General features: G+C 37.6%; 6 protein-coding genes across 6 annotated transcripts; 3 read left to right on the top strand and 3 right to left on the bottom strand.

Annotated features, from left to right (window-relative positions):
- Positions 1–545: 545 nt before the first annotated feature.
- Positions 546–4364, top strand: PHYBLDRAFT_183638 (hypothetical protein; the record flags this gene model as incomplete). The annotated part of the gene is made up of 8 exons (XM_018438803.1): positions 546–809; positions 1025–1219; positions 1320–1493; positions 1617–2148; positions 2339–2527; positions 2585–2698; positions 3044–3331; positions 3462–4364. 8 exons carry the CDS (start codon positions 546–548, stop codon positions 3833–3835), a joined length of 2130 nt encoding a protein of 709 aa, XP_018285421.1. The 3' UTR covers positions 3836–4364.
- A 205-nt stretch (positions 4365–4569) lies between these two features.
- On the top strand, positions 4570–5724 carry PHYBLDRAFT_137011 (hypothetical protein). Its single transcript, XM_018429827.1, has 5 exons — positions 4570–4671; positions 4733–4824; positions 4898–4972; positions 5090–5355; positions 5409–5724. The coding sequence occupies exons 1-5, from the start codon at positions 4605–4607 to the stop codon at positions 5599–5601; spliced, it is 693 nt and encodes a 230-aa protein (XP_018285420.1). The 5' UTR covers positions 4570–4604; the 3' UTR covers positions 5602–5724.
- A 24-nt stretch (positions 5725–5748) lies between these two features.
- Positions 5749–7386, bottom strand: PHYBLDRAFT_118491 (hypothetical protein; the record flags this gene model as incomplete). Its single annotated transcript, XM_018428637.1, has 4 exons — positions 5749–6540; positions 6637–6945; positions 6990–7160; positions 7294–7386. Coding segments are annotated over 4 exons (1365 nt in total), but the record flags the coding sequence as incomplete, so codon positions are not given.
- A 1415-nt stretch (positions 7387–8801) lies between these two features.
- PHYBLDRAFT_102618 (hypothetical protein) lies at positions 8802–9107 on the bottom strand (the record flags this gene model as incomplete). Its single annotated transcript, XM_018427735.1, has 1 exon — positions 8802–9107. A coding segment is annotated over one exon (306 nt), but the record flags the coding sequence as incomplete, so codon positions are not given.
- A 1320-nt stretch (positions 9108–10427) lies between these two features.
- Positions 10428–12366, bottom strand: PHYBLDRAFT_98666 (hypothetical protein; the record flags this gene model as incomplete). Its single annotated transcript, XM_018444067.1, has 8 exons — positions 10428–10535; positions 10596–10698; positions 10809–11260; positions 11378–11500; positions 11563–11667; positions 11768–11922; positions 12042–12159; positions 12274–12366. Coding segments are annotated over 8 exons (1257 nt in total), but the record flags the coding sequence as incomplete, so codon positions are not given.
- A 4032-nt stretch (positions 12367–16398) lies between these two features.
- On the top strand, positions 16399–18130 carry PHYBLDRAFT_151625 (hypothetical protein; the record flags this gene model as incomplete). The annotated part of the gene is made up of 3 exons (XM_018432711.1): positions 16399–16455; positions 16582–16917; positions 17063–18130. 3 exons carry the CDS (start codon positions 16399–16401, stop codon positions 18128–18130), a joined length of 1461 nt encoding a protein of 486 aa, XP_018285416.1.
- Positions 18131–18685: the final 555 nt, after the last annotated feature.

The raw sequence follows: 18685 nt of genomic DNA, 5'->3' as shown, positions 1-18685 counted from the left end.
AGCTGAAGGAGTCTAAAATTAAATAAATGTTAAAATCAGAATTAGAATCAGAAGAAGCTGAAGTAAAAGAAGGAAGAAAGGACTACAAGGAAAGGGAAAGGGAAAGGGAAAAGGAAAGAGAAATATTACTATTACTACTATTACTACTTTCACCACCACAAACACTACTACTATTAATATCATGGCTCTTTAAAATTGTCCCTGAAATAACCAAGTAAAAAACCAAGTAAAAAACCAAAAAAGAAAAGAAAAAAAAAAGCTCCTTTGGCTACTGCGATATTTCATTCAGCACTACCCTTTTAAAAAAGCCAAAGAAGCTTTTATTGTTTTCAAAGAACTCTGTTCTGGTTAACATCGAAACGATTAAACGATTGGGCAGGCGCTGATCCTCAAAGGTGACCTCACCTATATCAACGGTTTTCAAAAAACTGTAAAGGCTTTAACAAACTGAAGGCCTTCTCCCTCTTTTTTTTATTATTATTATTTTTTTCCCTATATTCATCTCTCGCCCCCCACTCCTACTCCTCCTCCTCCCCTTTTGTCTAATGGAATCTTACTTTCGCAACCACAGAGAAGACCAAACGACTATTGATATCATCGACCCTTCCTCTGGACTTAGTAGTCCACTCTACCCATCCGCAAGAGATGATATCTGTTATCCAGTCGTACCGGCCAGTCGACTGCCGTTAGATTCCCGATGTCCCACAGACGTCGATCTCGATGCTTTAAATCGTATTATTCACCAGGACACAGAAAAGGCAGCAATTGGTCTGATCCACCGAAGAAGTCTCTATGGAGATCCACCTGAAGTATATAAATATACATACATACATACATACATACATACATACATACATACATACATACATACATAAATATACATAAATACATAGTTACATACATAGATACATACATAATCTTTTTTTTTAGAAAAAAATATAGGATATAGAATATAATATATATATATATATGTATGTATGTATGTATTTATAAATCTTGTATATTAATTATAAGCTTGGAATAGTCAGAGCGTTGGCAGAATAATGATGAGGATGAAACTAGACAGTGCGCTTATTATCACCCTGACACAGGTTTAATCCATGGCCGGTCTTTGTTAGAGCTTGAGGGTGGTAAAGGCTTAGAGTCACTTTTGACCAAGGAGAACTATTGGATAGACATCACTTGCCCAAGCCAAGGAGATATGAAAACGCTTGCAAAGGTAATGAATATCAAAATGAATTTAGTTATTTATTTTTTCTTTGGTTCTAAATTACATGCCAATTAATTGAGTGCAAATGAAACATATATAAATCTACTAGGTGTTCCGTATTCACCCACTCACTACGGAGGATATTATGGGCCAGGAGTCAAGAGAAAAGTGCGATGTGTTTCGCAATTATATGTTTGTGTGCTACAGAGGGTGCGTGCAGGACAAAGGACAGCTCCGGCCGTTGAGTTTTTATCATATCATATTCCGACGCAGTATTGTTACGGTGAGTAATGTGAACTTGGCAGATTTCAAGGACAACAACAAAAACCAAAGAAAGAACAAGAACAAGAATCATTGTGATTTTGTTGCTAAGAAAAATAAATTATCACGCAATTATATACAATAGATCCATTTTGTTCGGGGGCCTCACATGAACAGTGTCTACCAGAGAATTGTCCAACTCCAGGATCACTTACTCACAGTCCCGGACTGGATTAATTATGCAGTCATGGACGAGATTACAGATAGTTTTGCGCCTGTAATCCAGCAAATAGAGGCAGAAGTAAATTCGATAGAAGAAGTTGTGCTCGACAGTGTATTAGATGCCAATGTAGATGCTGACATGGTCAATCGCATTGGGGACTGTCGTAAGCATGTTATGCAGCTATTGCGACTCCTGGGTACCAAAGCAGATGTTTTGCGAACGCTTATTAAGCGGTGTGAGACCATACGATCAGCTGAAGATATCTACAACTCATCATGGGCTAGTAAATCTAGTCAGACGCTCGTAGGATCGCCTGCTTTGAGACCACTGCCGAATAACACAAGTATGCATCGTCGAAAGGGATCCAGCCCTTCGCAGGTCACTCCTTTATTCCTAGAGGAAGATGAAGGACGCATGTTACCAGACGTTGGTCTTTACCTGGGCGATGTTCAAGGTAGAGATGATAATAAGAATAGCATATAACTGACACCTATTCAATCAGAATACAAGTGGCTAAACGTTTATTAAATATATATATTGTTTTATTTCAAAAACTAAAACTAAAACTGAAATCAAAATCAAACCCAATAATAATAATAATAATAATAATCCCAAAAAAAATCCCAAAAAAAAATCCCAATCAGACCACATCCTAGCCATGTTGCAGAACCTCAATCATTATGATACTGTTCTAGCAAGGTCTCATTCGAACTACCTAACCCGGATATCAATAGCTCTCACTCAAACATCCAATTCAACCAACCAAGTCATAGGCCGTCTCACCATCTTTGCCACTATTCTTCTTCCTATGAACCTGATAACCGGTCTCTGGGGTAAGTGTTACCTATGGTCAACCAATAGAATGTCTTGCTTATTGCTACATAATCCAGGAATGAATGTCAAAGTACCAGGCAAGGACCACGATGACCTCTTGTACTTTGGATGCATTGTCTCTAGTCTGGTCATCTTCGCCATCTGCTCCCTAACTCTGGCTAAACAGACTCGTCTGTTGTAATGTATCAGTCAAGTGACGTCAGATCAGACTCACCAATGGTTGAACCAAAGAGAAGAGAGCGTTTGATTGTTATCTCTTGACAAAATCCCCGCCCTATTTTTCTGATTCAGGTCACTTTACATTTAATTTTTTTTTAAATATCATTTTGACTCTATTATATATATTTATACACATACGCACATACGCACACACACACACAGATATATATATATATATATATATATTTCTTCCTCAGCTCCACTTTGCTTACAAAAAGACAAATTCTCTTTCCTCTCTCTTTCTCCCTTTCTCTCCCCATCTCTTCATTCTCTCAACAATTCACGGTTTACTATAGTAATCATTAAATCAACCAACCAACCAACCAACCAACAGCAGCAACAACAACTACATAATACATTCGTAAAAGTCATGAAACTTGAAATCGCACAAGCAGTAGAGTTTCTTGGTCGACTTCTCCAACCAAAGATGGAGAGTGACCTCTTGTTAGTATACAAGCAGCACTTGTCACTCTCACTCCACCAACGTTTTCAAGACCACTGGGATACTCTTCAGCCATTGAGGGGTAATGCTTACAGAGCAATCTCTAATTTCAACGGACATCTTGATCCCGTTCTCATTCTTGGTGAGTAAATAATAATGCAATACTTCTTTTTGATATAGATTAATATCAAATATATTACATTACATTATGAATTGTATAGAAATAGCAATAATAATCTTTTTTTTTCTATCCTATCTTTTTGCACATTAAGCTGCCACTAGTGCTGCAATCACTCCAGAGCTTATTCACACACATCTGCCTCGTGACTTTGTGCTTTGGATAGACCCATTTTCGGTAGCCTACCGAGTGGGTGATCATGGAAATATCATGACACTTTTTGAGGACCGTTCTCGCGGAAGATTGGGCGTGAAAGCCGAACCACCCCTTACTTTTGTCCCGAGAGTATCGACTCCTGTCCGCATTTCCCCACCCAATAGTCCCAACTCCAAGCAAGAAGCAACAGAAGCGGCAACAACAGCGGTAATTACAGCAGCAGCTGTCAAAAAGTACTCGATTCACCAGAGCTCTCCTCTTGCTATTCATGCCAAGAAAGACGAACAAAAACAACTGGTGATGGTGAACTAAAGAACAAAAATTAACAAAGAGAAAAAAAAAAGCACACACACACATACACACACACACACCCACACACACACAAACAAACAAAAGGAACTGTAAAGAAACCCCAATCTTCCCAATATTCACCACCCTCTCCCTCCTCCTTCACCACCTCTCTTCCAAAAGAAGAAGAAGAAGACGAAGAAAGCATAAGGAAAGAACTGTTGAAAAAATATATATAGAAATACTTCTTCTATTTCTTCATCTTTCTCTCTTCATTTCATTCTTTCTTCCATTCTTTCCTTCATTCTTTACCTCTTTATCTCCCTTCTTTATAGGTTATTCTTTTAGTATTTTTTTTAACATTGCATTTTTTTCTACATTCTCAATCCCAACCTCTTTCCCTCCCCAAATTTCTTTTTATAGCTTCTTATTATTTTGTGTAAATCCTTATTCTGTTTCTGTTTTTTCATCATCTCTTAATCAAGCTTTGTACTTTTTTTTTCTGTTTATGTCATTTGTCATTTGTCTTCCCCCGAACTTCCCTCCTCTTCCCAAAAAGAAAAAATATATACTTTATTCATTTTTGAAAGCAATACAATTAATACTTGATTTCCTGTCTCAAGTGTGTATGGGTATCTATATATGCCTTGCAGCACACACGAGCCATAAATGGTCGTACAAATCAATTCTATTGCTACTCCACCGTGACTTGTTCAAACAACGCCTTTCTTGTTCTTTCTCTTTCTCTCTATTTCATTATTTCCCTCTCTTCTTTTTTTTTGTCTTCATCTTTATGTCAATCGAAGTTCCAATTGTGTACATTTTAGCAGGAATCGTCACATTGCTTGCTGCTGTTGTTGGTATGCATCATCAACATTACTAGTCAATTCATTCATCCCTAAATCTATTCTTGAAAAAAAGCCTCCTTTTTCCTTTTGAAGAAAAAGCAGACAGGCGACACAATCCTGCTGTTGGGTGTGAGCGATGCTGGCAAGACTGCACTCTACACATTGGTATACTTCAACTCTCAAAATTAAATTCATATATATACCAATTTTTATAACAAATGTTGCATTTAATGTACAGATCAGATTCGGTAAAAAAGCATTGACAGTTACTTCAATGAAAGAAAATGAAGGTTCTGTTACACTGGGTAATAAGGTAACTAATATATACATATATACATATATACAAGCATATATACATATGTACAAGCATATATAGCTTGACCTGACTGTATAAAAACGAGACTAACCTTATTAAACCAAAAAAAAAAAGACATTCGGTCTTGTTGATATGCCTGGCCATGAGCGTATTAGATACCGTTACAGCGAGTTTCTTCCCGTTGCTCGCGGTATTGTGTTTGTGGTTGATAGTACCACTATCAGTCGTCAGATCCGCTCAGTAGCCGAATACCTCTACAATGTCCTGGCCAGCCTGGAGGCTCAAAACCGAAAATTGCCTGTTTTGATCGCATGCAACAAGGCTGATATGATTACTGCACTACCAAAGGATAAAATCCAAACCCTTTTGGAAGCCGAAATGTAAACACAAGCGCATATATAAAGAAAGCATGACTAAATATAATGATGCGTAGTAATCGTCTGCGTGGTACTCGTACAGCAGCTGTGGAGCAGCAAAACTCAGAAGGTGATGATCAGGAAGGATTCTTGGGCTATGAAGGAGAGGCATTCAAGTTTGAACATCTTGAGAGCATAGTAGACTTTGAAGTCTGCTCAGTTCAAAAAGAGGAAATTGATTCAGTGACTGGATGGATTGAATCTCTTTAATATATAGATAGATAAATATAATTTCTCGTCTAGGTTTTACAAAAGAAAGGAAGAAAGAATGAATGAAAAGACATGGTTATATATAAAAAAAAGAAATAAAGAAGAAGAAAAAAGGATGAAATATTATATGGTTTAGACACCCACTATCTATTTAACACGTATGATCAAGCGACTAAGAAGTGCAGCAACCAACGCCATCAAACCACCAAACACCAGTACGCTTGTTACACTCGACATAGGTGCATCATCATCTTGATTTTCTCCAGGAGCAGCAGCAGCGAATATTACGGATGATATGATGGCAACTGCAAATTGTGGAAAAACGATGTACATATTGTGAACTCCAAGGATCATTCCTGCATCGAACTCGTCCTGCTGATCTTCAAGGCGTTGAATGCTAGAAGTACTCGGAAGCTGTTGCGTGCGACTCCTTTTCTCATCCTCGAAACTAACATATTCACCGACAAGAGAGAACGGAACCCAAAGAACGATGGCCCATGGAATACCCATGATAGCCAATACAATCGTAGCTCCCATCACAGATCGCACCCATAGCGCCGACAGTAAGGCCACGGCTACGGTCAGATGTGAAACTGTATAGATATTCAAAAGCGACAACCAAGCTATCTTGTTGAAATAGGACAAAAGGGCAGGCAGCACAATTCCCGCACCTACAGACACAAGTGAATAGCACAACAGAGCAAATGAGCCTGCACGCGTGCCTTCGGTCCAATCCTGCTCTTGACCTTCTATTGGCGGGTTGTTGGCAAAGTAAATGTCTGATACCCACTGGGTACTGTAAAACAAAAAGGGAAACCATCCCATCCAAGCAAAGAACTGAGTATTGCACAAGGTTTGGATGGGACGAGGCAGGAAGCGGAATGCTCGCCATATGTAGGCTAGCGTGTGGTACCATGGGCTATGTTCAGTCATTAGTTTCTTTCTTTTTCTTCTGCTTCTGCTTTTGCTTTTTTAGGATTTAAAAGCATAACCAAAAAAAACTTACAGGTCGTCATCTTCTACTCTTTCAAGAACTTTCTCTTCAACGCTTAGACAAGTGATTGCCAGCGTTCCACAAAATACTGCAATAGCCACAATGCAGAATGCCTTGATCTGAGTATCTCCCATCCATGGTGCATAGTGCACGAGGTCGATGTAACCCACAAAATACCCCAGAACCATTGCGCCATTACTCATCCGTGCACTCCACGCATTTGCATACTCCTGCTGCCAGAGCGGCGGTATGTCAAGAATAAGAGCTCTACAGACAGCCTGTACTGCATTGAGAGTAAAGTCGAGGAAATAAAACGAAGAAACAGCAGCTATGATAGTATAAAAGTGCGCCTTTAAACGAGTTAGTTATTGTTGCAAGTAGAGTGTATACCTACTGCCTCAGAGGGTACTTGTTCATTGGCTAAGTAACGACCAGCAAAAGCGCCTATCTCTCTTGCGTATGCTACGCCCAACATCGACATACAAGTAAGAAATCCAGCAGCAACAATGAATGGTCTTCGTTTCCCATATCTAGATGTACATTTGTCGCTAAATGCACCGACAAGCTATATATAATCATTTTGCAAATCAATACATAGACGTACACAAATACACATAAACACTGGCACACAGAGGCACAGAGGCAAACACAAACACAAACACAGACACAAATACACAGACACACATACACACACGTACTGGTTGTACTAGAAGACCTGATAGTGGTCCGGCCAGCCAGACCAAGGCTGTCAGTTCCTTTGAGAGATCGAGTGATAATAAATAGGGTGTACCATACCTATTTTGAATAGGGTAAGAATAATATCATAATAATAACCATGTAATGTTCTATAAGAGCCATGACTTACGCTAGCTCAACCGACCCTAGAAGATTAAATATAATATAAGATAATAAAAGTTAATATAATCAAATTATACGAAAAGAATATAAATTCAATTATACACTTGCATGTAAATTGGGCTCCTCCCATGCATACTGTAAGGGCAAGGATTTCTTTCAGACTAAGGCCAGGTAGGGTCACATCCAGGTCTAATGAGCGAACATAGCCCATGGCTTGGCCAGTACTGTTGTAGGTCGAAGGGTCAAATGAAGACCTCCTTCGTTGGTTGGTCGGCCTACTCAAGGGTGGCTTCTTGTCTAATAGGGGCGTTTTTTGTGTGGGCTGTGACATTGTGAAGTAATAAGAAAGTATTGAAAAGAAGAGTGATGTTTTAAATTTTTATTTTTTGGTGGCGAAATTTAAAGGTGCTCTTATATTTATTTTAAATGCACTCACAAGAGATCCCATGCATGCCACCCACTTGAGCCGAGTGATGATTTGATGCATAGAATAAACCAGCTGATAAGCTTCATTGTCTTAATATTTGAATGTGGGGTAATAATAATTTATTATATATTAACCATTTTAATCAATAACAAAAAAAAATAACACACACACTTCCCTTACACACTTCCACTACATACTTCCACTACACACCATACACGCAAATACTCTAAAATTCATTTGTCTTGTAACAATATCATTCTGTAAAATATGTATGTATTTATGTATATATTCTCTTGCTATAGATATCTACAGTGTTTGAATTCCAAACACACCCATTAATAATTCACTCCTTTAATCTAAGGTCTTTAACTTTAACAATCACGCACACCCCCTTCATTACCCCCTCTCTATCTATTTCTATATATCTCTACTATTTCTTCTTCTTCTTTTCTTCTTCTTCTTTAAATATAATGAATTAAACATATTGTATACAAGGTGGTGGCTTTCACAAGGGTTTCTGTGCTATCAATATATGAAAATTGCTGTAGCTCTGGTATTCTTCCATCTCTCGGTTGGCAAGTTCAAGATCAGTATCAAAGTTGTGCTCAAAAAGAGGCCCCAGATTCTCAAGGACTGCGTCTCGGCTGTTAACAAACATATGGATTAGGTCATCCCTGAACAAAACGCCCAATCGCCCGCCCCAAAGGCCGATAGGTAAAGATCGGTATTTTTCTATCCTGTAGGACGCATCTCCAGGTACAAACATGTTTAGATGGCGTGCCAACCTTGGTTTAAATCCTCTGCTCTGGGCTGCATCTACGACTATAATACAAAGTCAATAAAATGCAATAGAATTTTTTTTTTAAATAAAATACCTTGTTCATTAAGTTTCTCCATAGTGGGACCCGGAGAGTAGATCATCATGTCCATTTCCATCATTTCAAGGTATCCTCCTGGCTTGAGTACTCTCCAGCAGTCTCTGACCACCTGAGCATATTGACGTACGGTTAACGACAGGTTCATAAACCGAATGTGGCAATAGTCTATTGATTTTTCCTCAAACTGTCCGAGACCCATGAGGACATTGTAGCGAATAAAAATGCAATTTGGTGGGATAGTGCCAGCGTCGGGAAACATGCTTTCCTGGAAGTCTAGTCCAATAATCTCTAATTCTGGGAAATCAGCCGCCAGATCAAGACACCACGAGCCAGGTCCACACCCAATGTCCAACACGCGTCCGTTCTCAAGACTTGCAAAATCAACTGGAGTAGGAAACTCGCTGTAAGGGCAAGATAAATAAACAAACCAGCAAGGTAGGATCAGTCAAAGGCCTGAATTTATATATATTCTTATATATATATATATATTACATACTCTTGAAAAGCAAGTTTTACAAGGTCATTTTTTAACTCTATACGCTCAGCTTCATTTTCGGATCTTGTAAATAAATAATATGGTTCGACTATGTCCGCCGTGTCGAGAGATAGGCGAGTAAATCCAGACGAAAGGACAGAAGATTCGGGTATACTAGGGCTTCTTCGGCTCTGGTGGCGAATGACAGTATTGATACAATGACGAGTGTCTTGTATACCGGGATCAGGTGGAGATATTCTGCATTCGCCATCTGTTGTTACCCATCGCCGAATGTGCTGTCGTCTGGCTTTGGAAAACATCCACCCAAGACCATTTCTACGTCTTGGGGGATCTTGTGGATCATGTGTGTTGAGGTCAGCTACACCGACTGAACGCGATCTATGTGGGCGGAGGGTTGTGTGTAGGCCAGGTGAGGGTGTACGCCGTGAGTGAAAGCGTGAGAAAAAGGAGTTGGATTGTAACCAATTCTGTCGGTTATCTTCAGAGTTGTGCATTTGTTGGTGAAAAATTGTGTCGGTTTTTTTTTTCTATGCTCTAGTGGAGCAAAAAAAAAATAAGTTAAAGAAGTATTGAATAAAGAGCGATCTTCATTAAACGTACATAATATGTAGTATTAAATCAGAAAAAGAAAGAGCACAGGGCAAGGACATTTTAGCATAGACACATGCTTTATTAGCTCATCGTAATAGCTGGGGTGATACTATTCCATGAGTCAGGGCTTGAAATAGAAATTAGTTGTTCACTAAACAGGTCAGTTCAGCTGAAACTGATCCGTTCTTTTCCCATCACATTTTGCCAGAGTAATAAGAGTCTCCAGACTCCACACGTCTTAAGCAACAACCCTTTCTAATTTGCAAATAATTTAATTTAATCCTTATTCGTAACACTGTGGCTGTATTATGTCAAGGTTCACAGTGTGTGAGGGGCGTTTTATTGTTCTTTTCAAGGAACAATAAGATTTGTGACATACCAAACACACACGCACACCAGCCATCCTTGTGTGTTATAACGCTCGTGTTACTTATTTTTATCAATGTATTTCACATGCAAGAATACAATTTAGTTCAATTTTATTTATTGTATTGATTTATTGGTGATTTATTTTTTTGGAATGATGATCGCCTTGATTTAATGAGCACTCTCGACAGCTGCCTGGGTCTGTGCCTCGGCCCGCTTCTTGACGGCGGAAGCAAGTACCTGAGAACGGAAAGAAAGTCCCTTGGTACGCTCAATGACTTGTTGGTAGATTGAAGTGACGGGTGTGTTCATGATGACAGTGTTCTAAAATAAATCGAAATGTTAGGATATTTTATTATAAAATAAAAACACATTTAATATTACCTCTTCAAAGTCAATCTTCGCGTCCACACGAGTGTCTCTGATCAAATTAACAATCCATTTCTCACCCTCCTCTTGGTTCAAGTTAAGAGTTTGAGACATGTCTCTATTATTTTAAAGAAAAATGACACAAATATAACAAATTAATAACCATTTACAAGCTCTCAAAACTCTATATATCCTACAAAGAAAAATATCCTTTTAAAGAAAACTTACTTGATATTAATCTTTTGGTGAATTCTGCAGTAAGTTTCGGAAATGAACTGTCGTGCGCTCTCCATAAAGTCTTCCTGGGTTGCAGCCAAAAAGAAATCGTTGCTCAATACATCTTCACATTCCTTAAGTTTCTTCTGTGCTCCTTCAAAGTCAAAGTGAATAAACAGAGCCTCGATAAACTCAGTTACGGGATCTTTATATTCGTAGGCTTCCTGTTCGATAATTCGTACAAGCTCCTTCATTTGGTTCTTTCTGCGCTTGTTGGTGACAACAGCGGTAGCTAAGTAACGCAGAATCCAAGGGCAGGATGTTTGGATGGTATTAATGTATTGGGGGGAGAGGAACATGTCGACGATGCCATCACGGCCTTTAGGGTGGTTGAAGAAAACGAAGAGCGACCAGTGGATGAGCCAGCTGCGCTGCTGCAATTGATGCAGTGGTGATGAAAAGCTCTAAATTGTTCAAAGTATATACATGTGAGACCAAGCAGTCGATAATATTCTTCTCCTACACTTATAATCATACACCAAGAGAAACATTTTTTTTCCTGATTATCATTTTCCCCTTACCTTTTGATCAATAGCCTCACGCATATTCTGCATTTCTTCCAATGCAGCTTCCCAGTTACCAGTCAAAATTTCGGCAGCCAACTTACCCCATGAGGCAGAGAATGCACGCTCAGTGTCTGTAGACTATATAGGTTAAAGAGGTTAAATCTCAAATAAGACAATATCAATTTTTTTCCAGGACATACCAGAACACGGAAATGGTAAAGCATATCTGCAGCACCTCCATAATCACCACAGCTGAACTGGAACTGACCAAACTCGTAGAGGATGTTGATTCTGTTCTCGGTGAGCTACAACACCAAAGATTAACGAGTTAGAGCTTGTGCATATATATATATGTATGTTCTTCTAATAAATAGTGAATCAAATCACTTTATCCACAAAGCTTACGTTATAGTTCTCCTTCAAGTAGTTGAGGTTTTGTGCCTTATCACTGCGAAGGGCAGCAATGACCTCTGGCTTTTCGAGAATGGTCATTACTTCCTGAACTTCACCTTGCAACTCTTCCAATCTGTTCAAGACAACCTCTCTCTTGTCAACAAATTCTAATTTTCACCATTTAAAATCAGTCTTGGCCAAAAACTCATCACCATCAGCCCCTCCTTTTTTTGTTTGCTTTATCTCTTTCTGTTTTGATTTTGTCATATTTTTTAGAATGGCGCACCTTGGGGAGTGTCCTCAGTGTTGTGAATCTTCTTGTACAAGTCCAAAACAAAATCGACCATGTTGGAGTTGTTAAACAAGTCATACTTTGCCTTAAGCAAATCTTCAGCCGGGTAGACCTATTTATACATTAAACAAAAAAAATCAATATAAATATATAAATATATATATTAAACAAAAAAAATCTAGAAAAAGAGTAGCGAATTTTTTGGATCGCGTCATTAGGATCGCACCTTGTTCAGCTCAAGAAACTCGATCAAGGGAAAGACGAGATGACGATCCAAAAATGGAATCATCCGCAGGGTCAAATCATGTGCGGCGGCCATCATTCACGTCGTTTGCTGAAAGGGTCAAAGAAAAGCCAGTGCGAGAGAACATATCATAAAAAAAACATAAGCGGCTCTTGAATATGGACTTCCCTGACGTCGACACAGTCACGAAATCATGGCAGGAAGAGGTAACTCACTTTTTTCTAGGCCACAATTTGTCGGTGTTCAAACTTCTGTATGTGACCTTCTTTCGTGTTTCAAAATTTTCCATTTTTTTTTTTGATTTTTGAAACAATATTTGAGTTGACTGGCCTAAAGGTGCAACTTAATGGCTGTATGAAAATGACTTTATACTGAATTTATATATGGTTATTAGCTTACTTATGGGTATGTATAATCGAAGTGCTTTTTGAAATTGTGTTTTTAAATTCAAGTAATAAGAATTAAGTAGATTAAGATAAACGAGTGGTCCAGTACTTGTACAATACGCGCGTGGCTTACAAAAATACTACTTTGTTCTCTACCATTTCCTCCTTTTTTTCCTTGTTTTATAAACTCCGGGAGGTTTGTCGACTAAATTTGAGTATTCTGTAAAAGACTGGTGTAAGCAAATGAGTGAATGATCAGGTGAACAAACGTGTTTCAATTTATTGAACAATTTGCGATTTAAAAGCTTTCAGGGGCGAATAACGTTCGTTCATGGTGTCACAAGCCACTTTTGGTTGGGTTTCTCTTTCTTTTTCTTTTTCTGAAAAGAAGAAAAGAGATCAAGGAGTTTCAACTATAAAATGGAAAGTTTCTGTCTCGTGCTTTCATGGGGCATGGATTTATATTCAGGTTCTAATTTAAGGTTGGTTGACACTGAAGAATATTCTTGGAAGGACTATTTTTTTTGATGAATGTTTTATACTCTAACGTTAAATATGTTCCTGTTCTTGCAGTTCTTTGTTTGCCTATAGAAACCCCCAATTGATTTGGAGAATCGAGAATTTGGTATCGATGGATTGTTTTGGTTAGCTTCAAACTATGCAAAGAGGTTTTATTCTGTCAATTTAGGGGTGACCGAGATTTAACCTCAGAACAAAAAACAAGCTTTCATAATATTTATGGAGAGTGTTTTCTTGCCTAGGTGATGTCAATCGCTTTTTTGAATGAGATCTACCGATTTTCTCCTTTACCCTAAAGGAATAGCTTGATATAGTGCTGTAAACAAGTATTAAAAGACTTCTATTATCATACATATTAGAATCTGTCAAGACCTATTATATGGAATAACTTGGCTATTGTACCTTACCAATTTTGTTGGCGATGGTAAATATAGAGAATAAAAGGAGAAAGGATAAAGCGGTTATTCTGATAAAATTTCTTCTTTTTGGAGGGTTTACTCCAAACAATCAAACAATGGTAATTTAGAGGGCTCTGTATTACTACTAGCGCTGATACATATGGCTTGGCTACATTATGGTAGAAAATGACTCCAAAAAAAAGCTTGGGCGATTCTAGTTTGCCAAGTTTTTGTCCACTGGTAAATAGATTGATAATTAGGTAGATACTTTATGAAACACCACCTTTGGTATAATTAAGACGTAGTACGGTACAATTGTACTTCACAGTCGACTACTCTATTACTTTGTCTTTCTTTCCAAAAAAAAAACACTGCAATTGGCAGCTTTGGATATATCTTCATTTAACCATTACAAAGCGTACATTTGATAATATAATTGAAAAGCTGGAAAACGTTTATTATGATATATGCAATAAAGATTATGTATTAATAGATTCTTTAAACATCTTCAAACAGCAACCAGTATGTCAATGGGTCTTTAGAAGAGCTCCGAATAAGCAAGAGATCATTCTACGTATACGACCTATTAAAAGATCTCTAGTTGTACTGACCCTTACTAGACAAAACTCACATATTGTAAAAAAAAATCTAGGCGAATGAGGAGCAGCTATTATTTCCCAATTTCTGTTAGGTTCCTTGATGGATGCCCATGCAAGCTTGCAAAAGCGCCTCATAAAATAGAAACGAATCGTTATAGGAGATACTGTAGTATGCCCTATTATAGATTATTAGTTTTACAATCCAGCAAATAGGATTTATAGGATTCTGGATCGTATTACATTTTATCCAATAATTTTTGTTTAAATATGATAAATCTAGGCCTTTTTAAGGTGCATCTATCATTCTTATGATTGGTCCAACAAATGCATAATGCTTTATATCGGAGTTTTATGATTTTATTACAGTGTTTTTAAAATAGATCGAGAAAATAAAAATAAAAAATAGAAATAGAAATAGAAATATAAATATAAATATAAATAGAAATATAAAGAAGTATGTGAAGAAGAGGTATCTGATGATATGTTGTATATTATATATATGTATATAAAAGTCCTATGGTTTTTTCGCTTAAAATTATGTGCTACTTTATACCCTTTGTATCTAAAAGGAACATACTTTTTTGACCATTAAACTATTTGCGAGTGTATATGTATTGATTAATTGATACCTTTTATCCAATAATGCACACATAAATTTTGTTTTGACAATACTATACCTGATATCTACTCTTGCAAGAATATTAATAACTTCCCTTGTGATTCTTTAGATCAATTGAGAGTTCTGATTAGCTTACGGATCATCTAGACAGCCAAACTATACACCGTACCAAGAAATATTCTATTGACACTTTAACTTGTGTAGCTTCAAGGGTCTATACTTTGTTGCAGGCATTTACTTTGGGCTATTAGATATCATACGAACAATTTCTGTAATCCCCTTTTAACACTATACTCTTGTTGTTTCAACAATTTAGCACTGTGAAAAATAAAAAGCAAGAGAAAGAAAAAGTCTGCATAAAAAAAAAGATTTATAATTCATTCATAGTTATTACTTTTTATGTCAATTTTGTCTTCTTTTTTTTCACAAAAGACCTCTTTAAATCCGGATTTGATATTTAGATAACTTGTAGACTCTTTTTATCCCTTTATACAACCTAGGATACTATTTTCGCTCAAAAATTGGCGCCTGGAGGGAAAGTAAAAGCTTGTAATTAAATACCAGTCCCAAGATGCCAAAATATGGTTCAAAATATCCTCAATTTAGTAATGGTGTATTAGTCTTTTGAAATTGAAGGTGACAATGGTACTTGAGATAATATCATGACCACTTGGAATTAAAAATAACTTGTATAATCTACTCTCGTGACTAGCCTAATAAACCAATAACGAAATGTAGCACCTTCTGTATTTAAAGTATAGCAAGGCCAATGAAATATATTACCGATATGGGGATGAGGATTTCAGAGAACATGGCTTGAAACCAATGTCCACAGTACCAATTGAATCATAGAGTTTATCATTATTTATAGTGTAGCCTGTGGTTGATATATTTAATTTGAAGAGAGACGGTACTCATGATATAAACAGCAATAGAGGAGGGTAGTGATATGAAATCAGTCAATTGTCTCTATAATTAAGTTGTTACTCAGCAATCTTGTCATTAATCTTCTCACTTGCCACATCCTTTTATGATTATGATTATTATTCTTGTTTCTTTTTCATATCCTTCTGACCAAATAGGAACCCTATTTTTGGTCGGTATTCAATTTTTAGATGGCTAAGATTTTCATGCATTCTGCAACTGGTAAATTCAGACTGTCATGGGTCCTTACAGGTTCTCATGGTTATATGAGCGTATATGTATATACTAATTATTATTAATGTCTGTCAAATTGAGTTAAAAATATTGTATATATTCATCAATACTTAAAGTACCAAAGTCTATTTTATTGTGAGTAATTCCATCGAAAACAAGGTATAGCCATGTTACTGATGACGCCATGAACGATTGAAAGAAGAAACGGGAACCCAAGTGCTCTGAACATCCAATAGCTCCGATTCCCCAATAAAGCAATTCTATCATCGTCGCAGAGTTTCTTATTTTTTTTGACCTAAAAAAGGTCCTTTAAGATCCTTCTTCTTTCTTTCTTTTTGCTTTAAAAAAATACAACAACCTATTGACCTTCCCAGACTCATCATATACTTTTATTGGCATATAAGCTACACAATTGAAACAGTTATACGATGCTCATTCTTAAACACAACGTGCTTTCTCCTCAAGATTTGTTGCTGATCGAAAAGGTAATTATTTTTATATATATAATATTTATCATTATATTACAGTCATTAAAGTAAAAAGAAAAAAAGAGACCAATTTGAGCTGAAATGAATATAAATATAAATATCTTAATTCATTTGGTTTGACAGCAATTCTTAAGAACACTTAATGGACACAGTCCGCCAATTACGGCTTATTTCAATGTCCTGGACCACAAACGAACACACGTCTATGGGCACCTTCTTGGTTTATTCGTCAAATTAGGTGTCAATAGTTCGTTGGGAGTAACCCCCTCCCAATTGCTTGATTTCTTCATTGACGCGGATGCTGCCTATCTCGAGACACCATATCACACTTTCTATCACGCTGCTGATGTGGTGACGATCGTGTTTTACCTCCTTACAGAAATGACGGCGTCCAAATATTTATTACCGATTGACATTGCTTCTCTTATGATAGCCGCATTATGCCATGACACCGGTCATGTAAGTTCTTGAGTAATCTCACAAATACATAAAAATAAATAAAAACAAAAACTTGCTGTGTCTCCTCTCCAAGGAGAGATATACAAAAAGAATCCCTGACTAAGAGAAGGAAAGGGGCGTGCCTCCTTTTGTTTACTTTATGTAGACGGGATACAATAATCTTTACCAAATCAATCTTCAAACCGATCTTGCCAAACGGTACCACGACCGATCGGTACTCGAGTCCTTGTCGGTAGATATAACGCGCGACCTTTTAGAGAAGCACCAGGTCCTCAAGAAAATACCGGGCGAATTGTACAGCAAAGGCTACAAACAGCAGGAAAGAAACTGCCTGGATGCGATAGAAAACATAATTATTGGAACGGACATGATATATCACTACGAGCACCAGAATAAGCTGATCAGCATATATGACAATCTCAGCAGAAGAAGTCCGGATAGTACCAGCAGCATTGATTCAATTGAACCTGACAGCAGCCCTGACGACACAAGCTCTAATAATGATGTTGATGTTAATAAGAGTGCTGTTGACGGCGACGGCGACAGTGATGATACCGGTGACAGTAACGGTGAAGATGGAAATTATAACCCGGTGCAACTGAACCCTAATGACCGACTGAGTCTGTGCGGTATTTTGATGCATGCAGCTGACATCAATAACACAGTTCGACCATGGAAGGTGGCCAAACAGTGGTCAGATTTGGTTATCCAAGAGTTCTTTCGTCAGGGAGACGCCGAACGGGCGGCTGGTCTGCCCATAACACCCAACATGGACAGGACTGAAATAAGCCAACCAATGATTAGTATAACATTTGGTGATCTCATTCGCCCATTCTTCCAAGCACTTGCGAATCTCTTACCGCCTGCCCGTGTATTCCTCGATAATATGACAGACACCCGAAAGAAATGGAGACAGCTCAAACAAGATTCGATTCCCTGGCCAAATTTCCCGGCTGCCTCTAGACGCAAATCGTATCCAAACAGCTGTCGGGTGAGTGTCCCGGCAGGAACTGTGGAAGTGATGGATGGAGAGGATCTTCAGAGACGCTTCAAGCGAGCCAAACGAGCCAATAGTAATATAGACAGTAAACCCCTGAAAGACTTTGGTGGTCGTTCACCATCGCCTTCCATACCGAACTGGTATCGTCGTAAGAGCGACCAATGCATTATAGACATCTCACAGCGTTATTCTCCAGTTCCAGAGATCCATTAAGTTTCTTCTTTCTTTCTCTCTTTCTAGGGAGCCTAGTTCTCTTCACAGTCTTTAGATTTTTATTCTACCTGTACATTTAACCCTTATAATGAATCCTGCCCCTCTTTTTAATACATGTATTGAATTTTTACTTTCTTAATAATAACAAAAATAAAAACGAACATTAGATACACACCAAATATATTATTTTGTCTATTGGTGAAATTTGTAAATACAGTACACTAAAGTAGTCGATACCATTTGTTGGCTACCGCCAACAACAATACCAAAATTATTATTATTTCTAAAGCCCCCCTTAAAACACAAGAGGGGCTCGCCACGTTCTCCTTATCCTAAACACTCCAAAACCTGTTCAGAACTCCAAATTCAAAAAAAAGTACAATTTTTTTTTTGGTCAAACAGTGCGATAAAAGAAAGGAAACAAAATATGCTGTACAACCCATTTGGGTCTTTTTTTTTTTGGTCTGTCTATCTATTGCTTTGATCTCTGCCTGCTTTGTTGGCGCGAATTTTTTATATAGATTTTTGTATTTAGAGGCTCAAAAATGACGAGCA

This window comes from Phycomyces blakesleeanus (genome assembly GCF_001638985.1).
Source record: "Phycomyces blakesleeanus NRRL 1555(-) unplaced genomic scaffold PHYBLscaffold_30, whole genome shotgun sequence".
Taxonomy (NCBI): Eukaryota; Fungi; Mucoromycota; class Mucoromycetes; order Mucorales; family Phycomycetaceae; genus Phycomyces; species Phycomyces blakesleeanus.
This window is presented reverse-complemented; position numbering and strand designations above follow the sequence as displayed.